This window comes from Mus caroli, unplaced genomic scaffold, assembly GCF_978045245.1.
Source record: "Mus caroli unplaced genomic scaffold, Mus_caroli_1 scaffold_17, whole genome shotgun sequence".
In the NCBI taxonomy this organism is placed as follows: domain Eukaryota; kingdom Metazoa; phylum Chordata; class Mammalia; order Rodentia; family Muridae; genus Mus; species Mus caroli.
The window spans coordinates 34,656,885-34,674,943 of record NW_028227272.1 but is presented as its reverse complement, the minus strand read 5'-3'; the positions used below and the strand labels follow the sequence as shown (position 1 = coordinate 34,674,943).

The 18,059-nt window shown below is 44.8% G+C and overlaps 1 protein-coding gene across 1 annotated transcript in view; it reads right to left on the bottom strand.

The window, feature by feature from the left end:
- Positions 1 to 14,485, bottom strand: part of Hgd (homogentisate 1,2-dioxygenase) — a 50,362-nt gene extending 35,877 nt beyond the window's left edge. The window contains exons 1-4 of the mRNA XM_021184741.2: positions 14,363 to 14,485; positions 6,353 to 6,424; positions 5,355 to 5,443; positions 1,515 to 1,620 (exon numbers count right to left, since the gene is read on the bottom strand). Coding sequence (XP_021040400.1) covers positions 1,515 to 1,620; positions 5,355 to 5,443; positions 6,353 to 6,424; positions 14,363 to 14,377 — 282 coding nt within the window. The 5' untranslated portion in view covers positions 14,378 to 14,485. The remainder of the gene's footprint in view (positions 1 to 1,514; positions 1,621 to 5,354; positions 5,444 to 6,352; positions 6,425 to 14,362) is intronic.
- Between the last annotated feature and the right edge of the window lie 3,574 nt (positions 14,486 to 18,059).

Below are 18,059 nucleotides of genomic sequence, written 5' to 3'. Positions count from 1 at the left end.
TATGCAAACCAACTGGCCAGGTTCACATTTTTAAGTGAGGCATTATGGCTCAAGGGTAAGTCATGGGGCTTGGCATGCAAACCCAGCCTGTTTTCCTCTGTAGAATTTCACACCTGGGAGCAGCAGAGGCTTGTACCTAAACTCAGACACAAAGGAAATCCTCCCACCTTTCCTTTAAAGGGTCCTGTCCATTATAGTATTGGATCATTGCTACGAACTGAGTTTAAACAACGCTGATCGGATGTACCTGTGTGGGGCAGTGGACCGTGCCACTAAACAGAAGAACTGGTAAGCTTGTAGCTAAGTTCAGAACCCTGATAAAACTTAAAATTGAGAACAGCAGGAGTCCTGACCAGAATCCTGTCCCTGAGCACATGACCATGACACCCCACTAAGGGGACCATGACAACCGGTCGTGTCATATAGTATAGAGCCTAGAGTTCTCCATGCTAATGAGGTGTCTAGCTCCAAGTACAGCCAATGAGCTTCCCTTCCTAGGCATCCCTTCCTGTGAAAGGTATTTCATCTCTGGTTCAACCTGAGTAAGTGGTATGTATCCTCATCTGCCATGAATAAATAAACAGCTTGGACAAGCAAGGACTATCTCCTTCATCAAGGACCTGGGTGGGGGCAGGGGGATCTTTATTATACCTAACCTTGCCTAAGTCTCTGGCAGAAAGTCTCTCTTGACACTCACCCTGAGCTAAGCCTGATTCCCCGCCCCTGGCTCATCTCAGCCCTGCAGCTCCCCCTGCCTTGTTTCCACAGGTTCCAAGTGGGCATCTGGGTGTCCAGGAGGATAGAAACCCCTGCTCTCAACTCTTCACGATTCTTAGTGGTGTCTGGAAGCCTTGGAGTTTGAGAACCACAGCCTCTGTCCCAGCCCCCGCTGTCTCTCACCTGGAGAAACATGGACTGGGACCCCTATCTTAGACTGAGTTTCACCTCCCCTGAGCAGTGTGTTGGTGTCCCACAAGCCTGACACCCCAGCATTGAAGAAGGAATGCAGACCTCCATTCCTGAGGTGGCCGAGAATATGACTGAGGTCACCATGAGACTTAACAGGCAATTCTCTCATTCCTATACCAGACATCAGAAGCCGCTCTTTAAGGATGTCAGTATTGAAGCTGTTGTCTGTATTCTGTGATAAGTGGAGGTTAACAAAAACCTGTGTGCATACAAGTAGTTTGACAGCACATAACTATGTCTGAACCACATCCCTGCCTATCTACATGGTGTTAAAACGAAAAAGGAATATGCTTTGCTCTCCTTGTTCTCTCTCTCTCTCTCTCTCTCTCTCTCTCTCTCTCTCTCTCTCTCTCTCTCTGTCTCACACACTCTCACACACACAACCAATCAAAGCATTTCAAGATCCCTAATATGAGTGACAAACAGATATTTCAGCACTGACTTTTAAAAGCATTCTAAGTTTTCAATAACTTTGGCCCCAGTGTAAGCCCTTCTGTTGAAGGCTCTGACTACACTGTGTGTTTCAGTTTAGAGGGGCAGGTTACCTGGTTAGGATCAGGGCCAACTTCATCCCAGTTGTGAGTGACATGGCCTTGGTCGATGGACTCAAAGGGCTTGTGAGAAACTGAAGGAAGAATCCTATACAGCCAGCTAGGGGGAACAAGAAAAACAGAAAGACACAGCTTTAGGTAATGTTCTGAGGGACACAGACTGGCTCTGGAGGTGCCATCAAGAAGTCACTCAGCAACCATCTGTGGGCTTGGGTGTAAGAGGCAATGTCTCCTGGCTGTAACTCTGGTCTGTTCACTCCTTCCATGATGCCCATTGCTCTTCAGACTGAGGTTCTGGCTCCTACCTACTCACATAGTGCCAAAAAGGGAAGGCTTGCTTTTCCTAACACTGGAAGGGAAAAGGAAACACTATGGGGAATATGTACATGGAGATCCACAGAAGCGCATCACGGGATACTAATTCTTGCTTTCCACATCAGGACAGCACATCCTAGAGAGCCTGAGCGCATACAAGGAGTGCCTTCGTTATTTGTTAAAAATACAAATCAACTTTGTCCTATAAAATGACAAAGTGATTTATGGTAATGGAGAAATAATTTCATAAGTTCAGACAGTCCTGGAGATGATCAGTTTTTCCACAACTTTTTCTATGCTATTAGAGGTCCAGCGCTTAACACTTCTCTCATACATTTCCTCGGATATCTCTAATGCATATATAAGCAAGATTGGCACACTGTCGGCCTACTCTCTTTTCCCATTAGTGATGGAGGAGGGAACACATCTCACATCTTCCCCAGTAAAGGATGGTATTATAATTTCACTTTTTAGAAATATATTTATTTGTTTTTAATTTTCTACATGAGTGTGGTATATATGTGTGAAGTATTGGCATTGTATGTGTACACAGGTACACACGTCTGTGTGCATTCGGAGCCCGGAGAAGGACATTGCTGTCTTGTTCTACTAGTCTCCTTGTGCCTATGAGACAGGGTCTCTCACTGAACCCGGAGTTAGGTTGGCAGCTCGAAAGCTCTGGCAATCCTCCTGTCTCTGTGCTCCACAGATGTGTGCAGCTATACTGGCTTTTTATGTAGGTGATGGGGATTTGAACTCAGGCCCTCATGATTATAGTGTAAGTGCTTTTGCCTATTAAGCCATCTCTCAAGCTCCAATTACTTTAGACTTAAAAGTGAAAAATAGAATCTAATTTTTGAATGTGTCCTTTATTTTGAATAAGGTTGAGTAAGTTTTGCTTATTTATTAGTCATTTGCAATTTTTTTTATAAATTACTTGTATAGTCCCATATTAATTGGGTTTTATTTGGTCTTTTTGGCATTAATTGTGAGAACTTTAAGAATTTTCAGTTCTCTACTATGTAGTTATAAAAGTATATGGCCATGCTTTAATATAGTATATTATGGTTTACTTCAGCTTTTCTAGTCTTTGTTAAGTTTTGCTGTCTATGTATGTCAAGGCCTTAGCTAAAGATCTCTTTTCCAGGATCAGATCTGCCTCAAGGAAGGGAAAAAGAGCCTGTGGAGGTAAGAGGAACACTGTGTCACTAAATCTTTCCAGAGGTTGACAGGGTGAGGAGGGATAAGGACCCTTCTGTGATAAGGGAAGACCTGTTGTGTTCAACAAGCTCCGGTCCGAACTCAAGAGTAAAAATTGCTTGGATAGACAGTATCTGAGCCATAAATAGGCTAGATTTGTTCCATGCTTGTCTGATTCCTCCAGCTCTTGATGCAATGACTTCAGACGCTGGACTCACTAAGCCCTTCCAACTCCCAAGAATCTGTGGACTGAGCACGGATGTATGTCTTAGCATTGGCTGTATGATTCAACTTCCCAGGCCAATTCTCTTCATCTTTATCTCCTAGGATTGTTAGGACTGCAAGCCACCTACCTAAGATGCCAGGCACATAGTAGGCACTCACTTACTGGACAATTATTGAACTGCTCATTCTTTTTGTTTGTTTGTTTGTTTGTTTTTGAGACAGGATTTCTCTGTGTAGCCCTGGCTGTCCTGGAACTCACTCTGTAGACCAGGCTGGCCTCGAACTCAGAAATCCGCCTGCCTCTGCCTCCCAAGTGCTGGGATTAAAGGCATGCACCACCATGCCTGGCTGAACTGCTCATTCTTAATCATTTGGGTTTTTACCACAATTTAAACGTTTCCACATCTGCTGTCTCAGGGATAGGTGGCACCTCTAGTACTCCTAGTGCTTTGGGGCAGTGAGGAGTGACTAGCTGAGAACTTCAAGCTGACCCGCCCATAAATGGGGCGGGACATACTTTTCTGTTAGAGGTCTGAATGTTTTTAGAAAACTCTTGTGCATACCTTTAGGGAGAGTTGTAAGCAGATGGGTGAGCCATGCCTAGTGTCCCTTATTTTTCAACTGAGCTTATAAAACTCCCCAGGCTACACTACATTGCCCTGGACAGAGATTTAATTCTGTTGCAGGGAATGTTGCCAGTTCCTTAATGAAATGCCAGCAACTCCTTTTCAGCCTCCTGGAACAGAGCTCAGCTCCTGCTGGCTGAAGAGACTGCTGAATAATGGGGGCAGGCAGCAGATTCCAGAGACCAGGTGGCCTGTGTATAGATAAACCATGGAGTCAGAAACATAGTCATTAAGGCCAGGCGGTCATAAATTAGAATAGTTTGTAGGTTACCTTATCTTGTCTAGAGGAAGTGATTAAATAACAGTAGAAGCAATCTCTGATTACCTGTCTGATTTTGTTTTGTGTCTTGTTTGCTTGGTTGGTTTGGTGATTTGAGACACAGTACCAGGGTGGCCTCAGATTCTTCATTCTCCCACGTCAGCCTTCCAAGTACTGGGATTACAGGTGTTCACCACAATAACTAGCTTAATCCTTGCTTTTTGGACAAATATAAGATTGTATCTCTTCCTTCACCTACATTGTCTCTCAGGATCCAATTGACCAATGAAGGGGATCTGAAAGGGTAGACGCCGTGTTCAATACCATACAACTATAGAAGAAGAAGCAAGGGCTTAATTGCAGGGGACCTGCTGCCTGTGAAGTGGAATCCTTTCATTATGAAGGGAAGCAAGGTTTAGCACCTATGGGGATCTTTGCGCTGTTGTGCTCACTGGCCCATCTGCTTCTCAGGAAGATCCCATTCAGTGGAGATAAACCCACTTCCTCCTTCTATCTAGGCAGCATAAGGCCCACTCCAACTCTCCTTCAAACCCCCTAAGCCAGCAGCATCGTTCTTTGTACAGACCTGCCCTGAAAGCCCTACAATTAGATGTGATTAATTCAAATCACAACACTTAACTGCCTCCTGGGTCTTCTGCATCTGCATTCAACCTGCTCCATAGAAGTTGATTAGCGAGCAAGTTCACTGAGGCAGCTTGTAGGATTAGGGAGAGCACAGGACATGCCACACTATTCGATGACTGTGCTGGTTTCCAGGAAAGGCAAATTCCAAAGAGGAAAATCCTTATTAATTCAAGCCACAAGGGGCCATACTACATGACCTTTCAAGCACGTCAGCTTGGATTATCAGTTTTCAGGCAAAGAACATAATGTTTCTAGCCCGCCAGGAAAAGAATGTCTGAATCTTCTCTGACTATAATTTGAAGCTATAGAATCCTTAGAGGAAAGTCAGACTGTGGGGAACATTTCCTGTGGCGTTCTAGAGAACCTTTGTAATGGAACTGGACGTGCATGCTTTTGGCCCCTGTACAGCTGTTCCTTAGCTTTTCTCTGCCAACCACTCATTGGGAACAAGCCTGGATGCCCCTGATGTGACTCAGAACGCAGCTCACAAGGAGGACCTTGGGGAGACTGTGGCCGGGGAACAGTTCCCACAGACTGTAAGCCATAGCTTATGTCGCCGACTACCTTCTCTTATTGGTGTTCCGTGGACAAGTGAAGGCTGATCCCGAGAGCTGCTCAGCGTAGAGGTTGTAGGGGCAGACCTGAGGATTATTCTAAAACAGAGGAGGCAACATATGGTATCATTGCAATGCCCAAAGCAGCTTATCTTCCCATTAACCAGTATAGTTGGGGGGGGAGGGGTCTCAGCCTGAATAGGGGAGGCTCTGAACCACTACATGTTACTATCCCTTGCAACCCATGTATAGTTGGAATACCTTTGTGACTTCCCCCAGTTAGAGGAGTAACACAGGCTTATCGTGGAAAATTTATAATATAAATGATGACCCATTACTTTGCCAAACAAAGAAACTCAATATTAATGTCTGTATATTTCTTTCTGTTCTAACCTCAAAAAATATGAGGATCCTATGAGACATACAGGCTTAGAATAACCAGGATTTTTTTTTCTCTTGAAAAGGACATGATGTATCATGAGCATGTCTTTTCTTTGGTTTTGAGAGAGGTCTTGGTATGTAGCTCAACTTGCTCTCAAATTTGAGCTTCCCCTGTTTCTGCCTCTGGAGTGCTGGGATTATTGGTGTAGGCCACTTCGCTCAGTCTATAAGTACTTTTCATATCATGAAATAACCACCCAAAAGTTTTGAAACTAAACCTTTTTAGTGTATTTTTTTTACTACTACAACTGTGCATATATTTCTCAAGAAATTTAGTTTCTCATGTGAAGTTCCCAGAGCTCCCAGAAAAAAAAAATCCTAAACTTTGGGGTATAGCCTTGTAGTTAATCTCACTAATTTGGATTGGATCCTTTGCTGTGACTAATTGCCAATATAAATCCAGTTTTAATATTTTTATTGCTATTATGCTGTAACTCCGTTTTCCTAATGATCTTGGAAATGGGACAGTTCACCTGCTAAATTTGAAGAGAGGTATTGGGTGGAGTGATTGGGCCTAGAGGCGTGTCTTCTGGTTTGAAGCATACCACGTGTTCTGCTCATTCTTACCTGTCCTTTGGGCAGGGAACCTGGACAGCGAGGGTCCTCTGAAGCACACTCATTCCCAAATCCAGAAATGTACTATGTGGGACAGAGATACAAATTTCATTGTTACCGAGCTGTACTTATTTATTTGTGTAGGTGTGTGTGCACACTTGTGTTCACGAATACATGTTTACGTTTGTGGGGTGTGTGTGTGGGTGAAGATGTGGTGTATGTGGAAGACCACAGTGATGTTGGGTATCTTCATTAGCTGCTCTCTACCCTCGAAACTGGAGGCTCACCACCAGGCTGACTAGCCAGTTTGCTCCAGGATTCGCTGACTCTACCTCTTCCAAGTTAGTGCTTCCTGAGAATCCAAACTCTGATCCTGACACCTGAGCTGCAAGTGATCAAGCCATATCCCCAGCCTTTTATAGGATTTAGAGAGCATTTTTACAACACTGGCATTCTACAAAGGCAAGAATAGCCACAAGGGCATATATCTGTGTATGATGTTCTCTGTATGTAATATCTGCTGGGTCTTGGCTGGTGAACCATTTAGGAAGTAAATATGTGTTGTGTGCATTTTAAATATTTGCAGTTAAACCAGAGGAATGCTGGGTATTTCACAGACTGTTCTACCCTTAACTGTTCCTGTCTGGTTTTATAAGCTTGCTTTTAATGATCCCATTTCAAGAATAAGCTCTTTAATTTTGGTTCTGTCTGGAAATTCCTGGGAGGGACATGGATTGGTCATCATTTTGACTCCAAATTAGCAGTAACTTGCTGGGTGTACATTGCAGCGCCTTTTCCTTTGCACGCCCTAAAATAAAGAAATAAACAAGAAACTAAAACCGCAGACTGGAAGGAGGTATGGGGATTTAAAGCAACAGGATCATGTTTGTTAGAAAACTCCTTCCACAGGAGCCAACATCATCTGGGTTATCTATAGTGTGTGTGTGTGTGGGGGGGGTGGCCATTAGGCTATACACAGACAGTCTGGTCTCCAGTTGAGCTGAGGTCTGAACCCTGGAGTGGTGATAATTCACCTACATGGCACGGTAGGCATTCCCTCATGCTCCTGGAACTCAAGGCTCCTGTTACTGCCCCCACAGCCCCCACAGGAGAAGTGTGGCTAGTAGTCATGTAGACAATGTCCCAAGCTTCTGACCTTCAGGCTAGACTTCTCCCAGTTACCTAGCAACAGTAAAGATAACAGCCCACCATAAGAGGGGCTGCTTGGCCTCACCTCGCTCTCTTACTCTCTTATTCTCCTCATCCCCTCCTCACTCTCTCTTTCTCTCTAACCCCTTACTCTAGTCTTTCTTCTCTCTCTCCTTTCTCAACTTCTCTCCTCTTGGTCATGGCCAGTCTCTCTCTCTCTTTTACCTTTTCTCTTTCCCCCTGCCTTTCTACAATAAAGCTCTAAAACCATAGACTGTCTCTGTTCATCAAGGCCTGCTGTGCTTGGATGATGGGATAGGCTTTCCTCTAATGAGTCTCCCAATGGAAGGCCGTCCTGTGCTCCAATCAAGGCATGAACTAAGGACTCTCCCTCTTCCTGGGAACCCCTCTCCCTCAGCCCTTTCTCCCATAATCCTGGGGGCTGAGGGTGTCACCCTAGGGCCCCCAATTGGGGGCTGCTCCTTGTCCATCCTTACCCCCACCCCCGTTGAGTGGGGTCAGTGGTTTAGATGCCCACCTGGGCCGAGTGGAAAGCATCTGGCAGCCCTCCCATGTCTGCCTGCCCAGAGCATAGGAGGAACTCTGGCTGGACATGGGCTATCCTCCCTCCCCCCTCTTCCCCTATGACCCCCTTAGTTCCCAACATGTGTGTGTGTGTGTGTGTGTGAGATGTGTGATGTGTGTATTTGCATTTGTGTGGATACAAGAAAAGAAGGGTTGAGTTAAGGACAGATGGAGAGGCTTTCAGGAGATGTTACAGCCTCCAGTCTTTTCAGAAAAATTCAATGGAGTCTATTGTGGCTGCCATTTCTTAGGTTTAGAACACAGAGGGGGAAATTAAGTTTCTCAACAAGATAACTTACAGCATCCCTTGAAAATTTTAAAACTTCTACGGTAAAGACTGCTTTATTGATGGTAATTGGTAAAGATCTCAGTTATCGGGTTAATGGTCCATAGACCACCGAACTAGGGACCATGTAACTGCTAGTTTGAGTGAAGTCATTCCTGTTTCTTGGGAAATGAGTGCACAGCTGACATTTATATGCTGGCCTACAAACTGTGAGAGCCATGGTGGCTCGATACTTCAGTTGCCCCAAGCCTTAGATGCATCAGAATCCCATTAGCCTCCTTGAACATCTTAATTCCCTCTCTGGAAATTTATTTACGAAATGGTTGCATGAAATCATGCTTCTGATCCTTTGGGTGATTTGAGGATGAGCGGCAGATTCCATAGTCTTGACCCAGTTACTGCTCATCCATCGTGACCCAAGACTCATTCCTGCAATGCTTAGCATACCGGACTGTCACCTGACTGGTGTGTGTCTGTCACTGTCTCTCTTCTTTGTCCTTCCATGCTTCCTGGGTCTGTGCCAGTTTTATTTACCCCTGTGTACCTTGTGTCTCCGCCCATGGAAGTTATCCAGTGAGCATCTGTTGAGAGTTTCTCACACAGGAGGTGTGCATGATTGCCATGGTGGCTGGGACTCGACCTCCCTTTGCTCTAACTTAAACAGGAGTTGATTTTAGCCTAGGATAAGGAGAGCGCAGCCTTACTGGGTGAGTGAAATATCACCATATGAGCACAGTTCTTTAAGAGATATAAGGAGGATGGGTGTGGGTGGAGGGTAGGCCCTTCAAAGTTCTCAGCAGCAAGCGGAAGAATGAGCTGGATGTAAGGGACTTGGCTGTGTGAGCGACGATCAGGCCAGCAGTGTCTATATTTGGAAAGACTATGAAATGTTATGACCTAGAAAGTAATGGGAGTGAAATTATTCATTTGCCATCAGACACAGTTTGGGGGTGGGGTGGGGAAGGGGGGTGTTGCTTGGGGTTGAACTTGAGGCCTCATATGCATACATGCTTTGCCACTGAGCAATACCTCTCAACCCCCACGTTTTTTTTTTAATCTCTCTGAAAATTTATCAGACCCCCCCCCCAACCGCGAGTTCTATTATAATGAGATTTGTTCCAAGCTGCATGCAGTTTGGAATTATAGCTTTGGGGTAATGGCAGAGACCATCCGCTACCCTGAACCTCCACTGAGTACAATTTTCTTCTCTCAAAATGAGCCTCATGCTCACCACCAACAGGACTGAATTCGAGCTGCTGAGACTCAGTAATGACCTCAAATTATCTTCAGTTCTGTGAACAGAATTGTAGATCAGCCGGCGACAGAAGCCGCGGAGGATGACAGAGCCCTCTCTTTTGTTGGGCGGCGGCTTTGTTCCTATCTGCAGGGAGGAAGGGAGGTTTGAGCGCTGTCCGGGCCAGCTGAGCTTTCTGGCAGGCAGGGGTGGATTTTACTGATTAACCTTGCCTGCTCTTTGGAACCGCTGGCCTCTGAACAGAGGTTAGAGGCGCGTTCGAAACGAAGAAAACGAGAGTTAGTGATTCTAAAGCATTTGATTAAGGCTGTCCTCTAAGGAAAAAGGAAAAGAATGCAGAAAGAACAGCTGTCTGTTGGGAAGGCAGCCACCCAAAGCTCTGAGGGGAAGAGTTTAGGGGAGGGAGGAAGGGTGGGACGGAGCAATTTTGAATCCTTTTTTCCCCCCACCTCCTGGAAGTGCACTAGCTTAAAAAGCAGGTGGCAGCTGCTGAGTCACCATTAGCTGGTCGGTCTTCCTAACCCTCCAGGAGCAAAATTAGAGAGGCGTCTGTAAGAGCTTTTAGATAAGGATTTTCGCCGCCGGTGGCTTCGCAGTGGAGAGAGCTGTGTTTTGCAGCTGCTGTCTCAAGGCTTCGGAGTCCAAGGACAGAATCTGAACTCTGGGTTTATCAGCTGTGAAACCCAAGTTGCACTCTAGCTGCCTCTGGGCTTATGTAAAGATGCACTTTCCGAAACAAAACAAAACAAAACAAAACAAAACAAAACAAAACAAAACCCTGACATTAAGCGAGCGTGTTTATGTTTCCTTCAGCTCAGATTCCTGAATAATTTGATGCTATATAAAAATACGATCTTCTTTCTTTCCAAGAGAATCATATGCATACTTGCTAAATGAAAGAATGCATTTCAGGGGCCCATGTGGCTTGGGTACATTCACTTCTTTAGCAGTTCACTGACACACAGCTTTTCCATTCTCCCCTGGTCCCCAGGATGCGATTTACTTAGCAGAGTCATTTAAAGAGGTTCGAAGTCAGGTTCCAGATAACACCTGATGGGGGGAGCTCATGAGCACCTTGTTTCCTTTTACTGGGTGTTATGGAAATAGAGACAAGCTTGGGGGGTAGAGAGGAGGGGGGCAGGCCTAGGGCTCCTCTTAAAAAAAAAAAAAAACCGGAAAGGATCTATGTCTTCGGCTAACTAGGTTCTTAGGGAAATTTGAATGTTGCTGTTGCAGGCTGAGTAATGGTCTGAAATGATCATTGTGTCTTATTTTTTAATGTCTGGAACTAAGAGTCAGGCTTTGAGTAGACATATTTAAATAGGCCTAGAACTTTGAAACCTCAACCTCCTGACAAACCATCCTCAAGCTTAGTTAACAATGAACCAGGAGCCAAGTGGGTGGCTCAGCCCTTGATCTCTGTATTTGGGAGATGCAAGAAGAAGAGGTCCCGGTCGGTCATTCCTCTCCATAATGAGCTCAAGGCCATCCTGCGCTACCCAATACCTTGTTTGGGAGAGACTAAAGACAAAAAATGAGACAGAAGGACCAGCGAAGGGACTTGGGGCTCACAATTGTCAGGTAAAGGAATCAAAGCAGAGTTTAAACTGGTCAGAAAGCTAAGAGGTCAATTAGTGACAATAAAATCAAGTACCCGCCCCTTCCTGTCCCAAAGCAAACAAAAGCTAAAAGGAAAATTCATGGTCAAAGATGCAGTTAGTCGTTTCATCTCAAATACCTTTCCCTGAGTGTGGGGCTGCGCAGAACAGCCTTTGAGTGTGCAGTTTAGAAAGTATCCTATCACAGCTAATTCTATCTTCCTGGGTTGACGTGAGGAAGAAGAGCAGACATTTTTCCCTGGAGGCTCATGTCATGGGGTCAAATGCAGTTTTCAATGCCCATCTTAATAAGAACCTGTCTAGAGGCAGCCAGTTCTTCCTCTGCTCTCTGTCACCCTTGTTACTCTGTCTTCTCTGGTCTCCATTCTTTGAGAAGGAGTCTAAGGAAGGTCTCCCTAACCTCTGGCTGCCTCACCCAAGGCCTGAGGTAGTTTTCCAGTTGTTCCAACATAACTTGGAATGAACTTGGAAACGTGAACAGATATATTCCTTTTGTAGATAGGAATACAGAAGCAGCTTTGGGGGTGGTGAGATTCTAGATTGAGTGAACTCTAAATGTAATCTCACATGTTTTGTTAGGACCAAGGTAGAAGGTAATCTGCAGAGATCTGAAGATAAAGGAGGGGCTTTGAAGATAAAGGAGGGGCTGAGAGCCAAGAAATGTGGACTCTTTAGAAACTGAAACCAGAGAAATCTTCAGAGCCCCCCCAGACAAGCACAACCATGCTCACAGTTTGAGGCTGGCCCCGGTGGGACTGATTTCAAATATCTGTTTTCCCAAAGTGCAGGAGAACGAGTGTGCTGTTTTAACCTGGTAAGTTTATGGCAATTTGGTGTAACCCAATAGGAAACCATAGGTCAATGGGTCCTCTCACAGTAAGAATCATTTCAGACCCAATCTAGTGAGTCAAGGGTTTGCTGGTGGAGCCCGAAGTCCACATGTGAAACCAGCTTTTTATTTGAGGAATGGTCAAACAGAAGTAATGTAGTCCAGAATGTAACAAATTCATCTTAAACATGATGCAATTGTTTTAGCTTTTGACTTTTCTTTCTCTAGCTGTGATTTTATGTAAATATGATTTCGAGGGAGGTTGACATAGCCATTGAAATGATGGAAGGAATGAAAGATGCTAAATTTTTATAATGTTTATTGATTGGGATGGGTCTGCTTTGATCTGGCTTTCTGTGTTTAGATTTCTGACCTCTGAAATAACCTTTCCTTATGGAGATTAGACAGCAGGCTGGGCAAGCCTTTGAAACTGAGAACAAAGGCCAGCATGCCATTTGCATGTGGTAGCGTTTGCATAATAAGTTGCTTAAAAATTGCAGCAGGACAGGATTTTAGATATGATTTATTTATAAATGGTAAGGATGTTTCCTCCCTTGATGAACTTCCTCTTAGGATTTCCATCAGAAAACAAAAACTATTATGAATTCTTCTTCCTCCACATCTTCAACTGGCATAATGGTCCCCATTATCTATGCCCACTCCCCCCTCAATTCTCATCTACATATTGGTCCCCTCTTGGGCACCTCCATCCGTGCAGCAGCTCCAAGACAGCTCTAATACTAGGTTTCTGGGATTCACAGATCTTTCTGTGTATTATGCATCTTCACACAAGACCTTTCCTCTGGTCTAACTAATCCTTTGTCACTTCACCCAGTAATAGCTTCTTTTGAGAAGTTTCTCCCTTCCCAGGCTGGGTTGACTGATGTGTCACAAACTAATACTAAATGAAAGCTAACTCTAAATCTGATGTGAAAACAAAGGAGAAAAACTCCTTATTTGGGAGTTTAGCACCTTCATGGTGTCTACTAATTAGGGACCCTCTAGGTTTACCATCCCAGCCTTTACTGAAAGGCTTCCTGGCCAGATTCAATTCCTGCCTGCCCTACTCAGCTTGAGCCAATGTGCCAGGGCATTCTAGTTATGGTTGTATGCATTGAGCACTAGGACGAGTTTTAGAAACTGGGGACACACTTCTTTTCCCTGACCCAAAGGTCCAACCTAGCAGGTGCCACCAACCCTCTTTTGGGGGCCTGCAATTCAAACTCTTGACTTCTACTACGGCCTCTACCATTTACCAGCAGGGACCTTGGATGAATCCCCTTGTCTCTATGAACCTTGCTTTCCTTATTGGTTTAAAATAGAAAAAAAAAAAAAAGAGCATGTACTCACTAGGTTTAGAATGCTAATGCACCCTTAAAGCACCTAGCACGTGCAGCATGTGACCTACTAATTCTTCTCAATGGCACGCTAAATAAAAAGTACTGTCCAAAGCTGAGTCTGGACTACCAAATGGCTAAGTAGATGAAGCACACTGAGCTGGTGCCATGAAGCAGTCTAGGAGGGTGCAGCCACAAGGATGATAGAGAGCAGTGGGCATGGAGACCCAAGGAGAAATGCATGCATCCATTTAGAAGGTGAGCTCTTAACAGGTCCTCCGATCCACAGGACAATATTAGGAATTAACAAAGGCAAGGATGCTACTGCTTTTTGTCACCTCTTGCTTGTCAACTCAGCTCAGTCACATCTACTACCATTGTGGTGCAGTATCTGATCACGGAGTTTAGGCTGAGCTCTTTCGTGTGTGTGTGTGTGTGTGTGTGTGTGTGTGTGTTTGTGTGTGTGTGTGTATGTGTTGGTGGGGGTAATTTGAGTCCTTCAAGTGTGTGTATGTGTGTGTGTGTGTGTGTGGTGTGTCTTTATGTGTGTGTGTGTGTGGGGGGGGTATTTGAGTCCTTCAAGTGTGTGTGTACATTCACATGAGCCTACAGAAGCCACAGGACCTGGAGTGGGAACTGCTGAATGGGTTCTGGGAACTAAACTCGGGTCTTCTGGAAGAGCAGAGAGTATTTCAACCACTAAGCCATCTCTATAGCCCCCAACCCAAGTCTTTTTCAACTCAGACACCAGGAAACCCCACACATTCTTGCTGAAGAAGGCCAATAGACCTATCAGACATCTCTTCATTCCAGCTCTTCCATCCTCCCTTCCTTTCTCCCCATTTCTTTTCTGTCCTTTCTTTTTCTAGTGTTGGGGCTTGATGTACCATCCAGGTTAAGTGACAGCCCTCCCCTAGAACACTCTCCTGTCTTAATCCAAATCCAGCCAGATGGTTTCTTACCTTTAACTCTGCCATTTCCCTTCTGCTGGAGGGAGACCCAGGCCAAGGAGTTTGTGAGGTACCAATGTTCCCGTGTCTCTTTAAAACTACTCTCCGGACGGATGTTGTTGATTTTACCAGTTCTCTGTGTTTCCTTGGTCAAGAGGTCACTCAGGGCAGAGTTGCTTAATTGACACGCTAGTTAGAAAGTCCAACGTGCTTACATCGAAATTCTTGCACAACCTTTTTTGTTTTTCTTTTCTTTTTTTTAACCCCAGGTCATTTCTGAGAGCTCCCTCCCCCCCAGGAACTGGTCTCTTTCACCTGATATAAACATTGACCAATTATTTGTTCCACTTTAAGGAAGTCTCTTTTTCCCCAAAGGCAGAGGATGTAAAGCTATCTAAGAGTTACTTAAAGCACCTGCCAGATGTAACAGAGAATTCTTTCTTAGTCCTGACTCAGGTCAGGAAGGTGCAGGGCCAGTATCCAGTGCCCATGGAAAAAAACCTGCAATGTGCTTTGACCTGGTGCAAGCAGCCCGAAGAAGGGCACAAGGACTGGATGCTCTCTGCCACTGTCTCCTGTGCATGAGCTCAGCTCCCAGATCATGAACTGCTGACAGCCTCGTGTTGGTTGCATTTAAAGTAAACTGGGATGTTTGCTGTCATTTGTTTTGACTTCTTAAAATGTGTTCATTTAATGCTTACAATTCTTTAGCCATTTGTTTGCTCATGCGTTTACTCCTCTGAAAGCAGAGGAGTCCAGCTGTCTTCTGGACTCCCTTGTCCCTTATCTTAGCCATTCATGGCTATCACTGGATGGTAGCAACTTTATGACTGGTGGTGTTCAGGAAGGAACCATATACGGAGAGACTAGTCTATGCCAGATTTCCCCCACAGACATTACCTCATTTAATTCCACAAAAACAATTTTGAAAAGTAGGTTTTATTATTCCAAACTCAGATGCGACAGCACAGGAAGGAAATACAGCTGAGTCAGTCAACTGAGCTGATTCTCCAGCAGCTAAATCCTAATTTGTAAACCAATGGGCAAAAAGAAGGGAATGATAAATCAGACTTTTGCAAGTAGAGGGTTCTGACAGCAAAGGGCTTATTGATCTGTAAGAGGTAAAGGACCCATCTTGGAACAGAGTCCCCAGTACAGGAATGACACCACTAGAGAGTAGCTAGAGCATTGTTCCTGCCTTACAATAAAATCTGGGGTTAAAGAAATATGAAACATTCACACTGAGCCTATAGATAAGAAGGGCGGGACATACAAGGCCGCAGAGACTACCAATTGGTTGATTGGTTAGTTCCAAAAATCAGATGTAGCGTGCCACTGAAGGCCAGTCTTCAGCATACAGAAGGGGAGTATGAAAGTGGTTTTCTTTGCTGATTAATCTTGAAGTTTGAGCTTCAATGGCCTCCTCTTACTTCTTTACTTTTCTGTTCTCTGGCATGTAACTTCTTACTGTAGGACATCTCAGGATGGAGGGAAGGAAGAAAGAGAGAGAAGGAAGGAAGGAGGGAGGGAGGGAGGGAGGGAAGAGAGGAAGGAGTAAAGGAGGGGGTGGAGCGAGAAACCATCATAGTAACTGCAAACATTGCCTAGATTCTCCCTTATGTGCCCCTTGAACACAACTTTACTGTTCCCTCTGTCAATAGCATCTTTAGCTGGCCACAGTGGCATACACCTGCCACCCCAGCACTTGGGAGGCTGAAGCAAGAAGATTTTGAGTTCAAGGCCAGCCTGAACAACACAGTGAGACTCACTATAAAAAGAGTCAAGAGATGGAGCCTTTTTCTTCTCTGCATCTTGGTAAACATGATGTTGAAAAACATAACACAGTGACTTGAAAAATTGCCCACAGATATGTGTATATTTCCTGCTGCCTCAGACTAAAATGTAAAGAGGTAGAACTAGCTTCCAGGGGCCAGGCAGCAGCTCCACAGCCCATCCTAACTGCCATGTGTGTGGATGAGGCAATCCCGGTACCAGATGGCTGCAGACATGTAATTGATCCCAGGTGAGACCAAAAGAACCATGAGATAAACCCAGCCCAGCTCGGTGGCTGAAAGACTTGGGAGGAAACAGAATGGCATACCCTACATTAATGAGTTTGGGAGTGGTTGGTTAACAGTATAGATAGATAATTTAACCATACAGCTAAAAATTATATGTTCAGGTCCAAAATGGATCCAGACTGCCTATCTGAGTTCATGTCTTTAGATTGTGGGACTAAGCAACCTTCAGAGCTCAGGACTGTGGCATACTGTAGTTGCACTGCAATGGTTTGCTTGTGAATGAGGTTTTCCACACGGAGGGCCAGCCCCGTGGGCATGTTAATAGAAATAAGGGATGTAGGTACAAACTCGTGGACTAATTTCTGGCAGGCAGCTTACAGGGAACCGCAGTGCACGGATATACGACATTATATGGCATATAAACTCTGGGTTTTATATACAAACTTAGTAGTTGATGGAGACCCCTGTATTATTGAGGCTAATTGTACAGTACGCAGACTTGAAACAGAAAGAAGATTCAAGGAAAGGAACTCTTGCATGCCTGAGTTTATGAGAACCTTGGAGCTTCATTACCTACTGCTAACTTGCTCTGGTGGTTAAAAAGACAACACACAGGAGCCTGTGAGTGACAGGGAACAGCCTCAGTGCTGTGCTTTTCTACAGTGCCTGCTTGAAGGCAGGTTTATGTGTTTCACAGCCGAGTGTGGTGGCGCACGCCTTTTAATCCCAGCACTTGGGAGGCAGAGGCAGGCAGATTTCTGAGTTCAAGGCCAGCCTGGTCTACAGAGTGAGTTCCAGGACAGCCAGGGCTACACAGAGAAACTCTGTCGAAAAACCCTATATAAATATTAATAAATAAAATAGAAAAATAAGTGTTTTCCTGTGTGAAAGACAAAAGGAATCAGAAAAGACTGTCTGATAAGATTTGCTTTAGGATGCTGGAAATGTTTAAATCAAAATTAACCTATTAATATGATTTAGGAAGTCCTCCTATGTAGGCTAACTTCATTTCCTGCCTTTTCTACTTTTATAACAATGACTCAATAAATTAAGTATTTGCTTTGCAATTACTATGTCAGGTATTGTGAGGTAAACATCCAGCGGATGAGAATAATGAAAACAAAACAAAACAAAACACAGGTATGGATGGCCTTGATTCTTTGTGTAATGGCTTGCCATTTTAATTAACCGAGAAATGGAGGGCCAGTACACTGTATGTGGGGCAGTGTGGCTGAACTTAGGAGTGGGTTGTGTCTCCTACTGAGAAGCCTTCCAGGAACAGGAGTGTTTGGGCAGACTCTTGAAGCAGAGGATACAGAGGTTAGCTGTATAGGAGAGCCACTTTTAATAACACACCCAGCGGAAGGATGACACTGTCAGTGTTGGGGATATGTGAGCCAAGAAGCAAGATTTGAAGCTTGCAGGCATTCCCTTGCTTTCTCATCTGGCAGGTTGGAGCGTCACTCTCTCTGGAAGCTCCTCAAGACAAGGTCTAAAGGAAAGCACCAAAAGCAAGCATTCTAAATGGTGCTGAGGATGTCATCCTAGGGACTTGGGAGACTGAGCCAGGTGGTTCGCTTTAACCTAGGCTCCAGAGGCTGGCTTTGGGCAACACAGTGTGACCCCTGACCCAGAAAAACAACAAAAACCAAACCCCAAACCCTCAGCCTTCTCCCCTGCCCCCAACT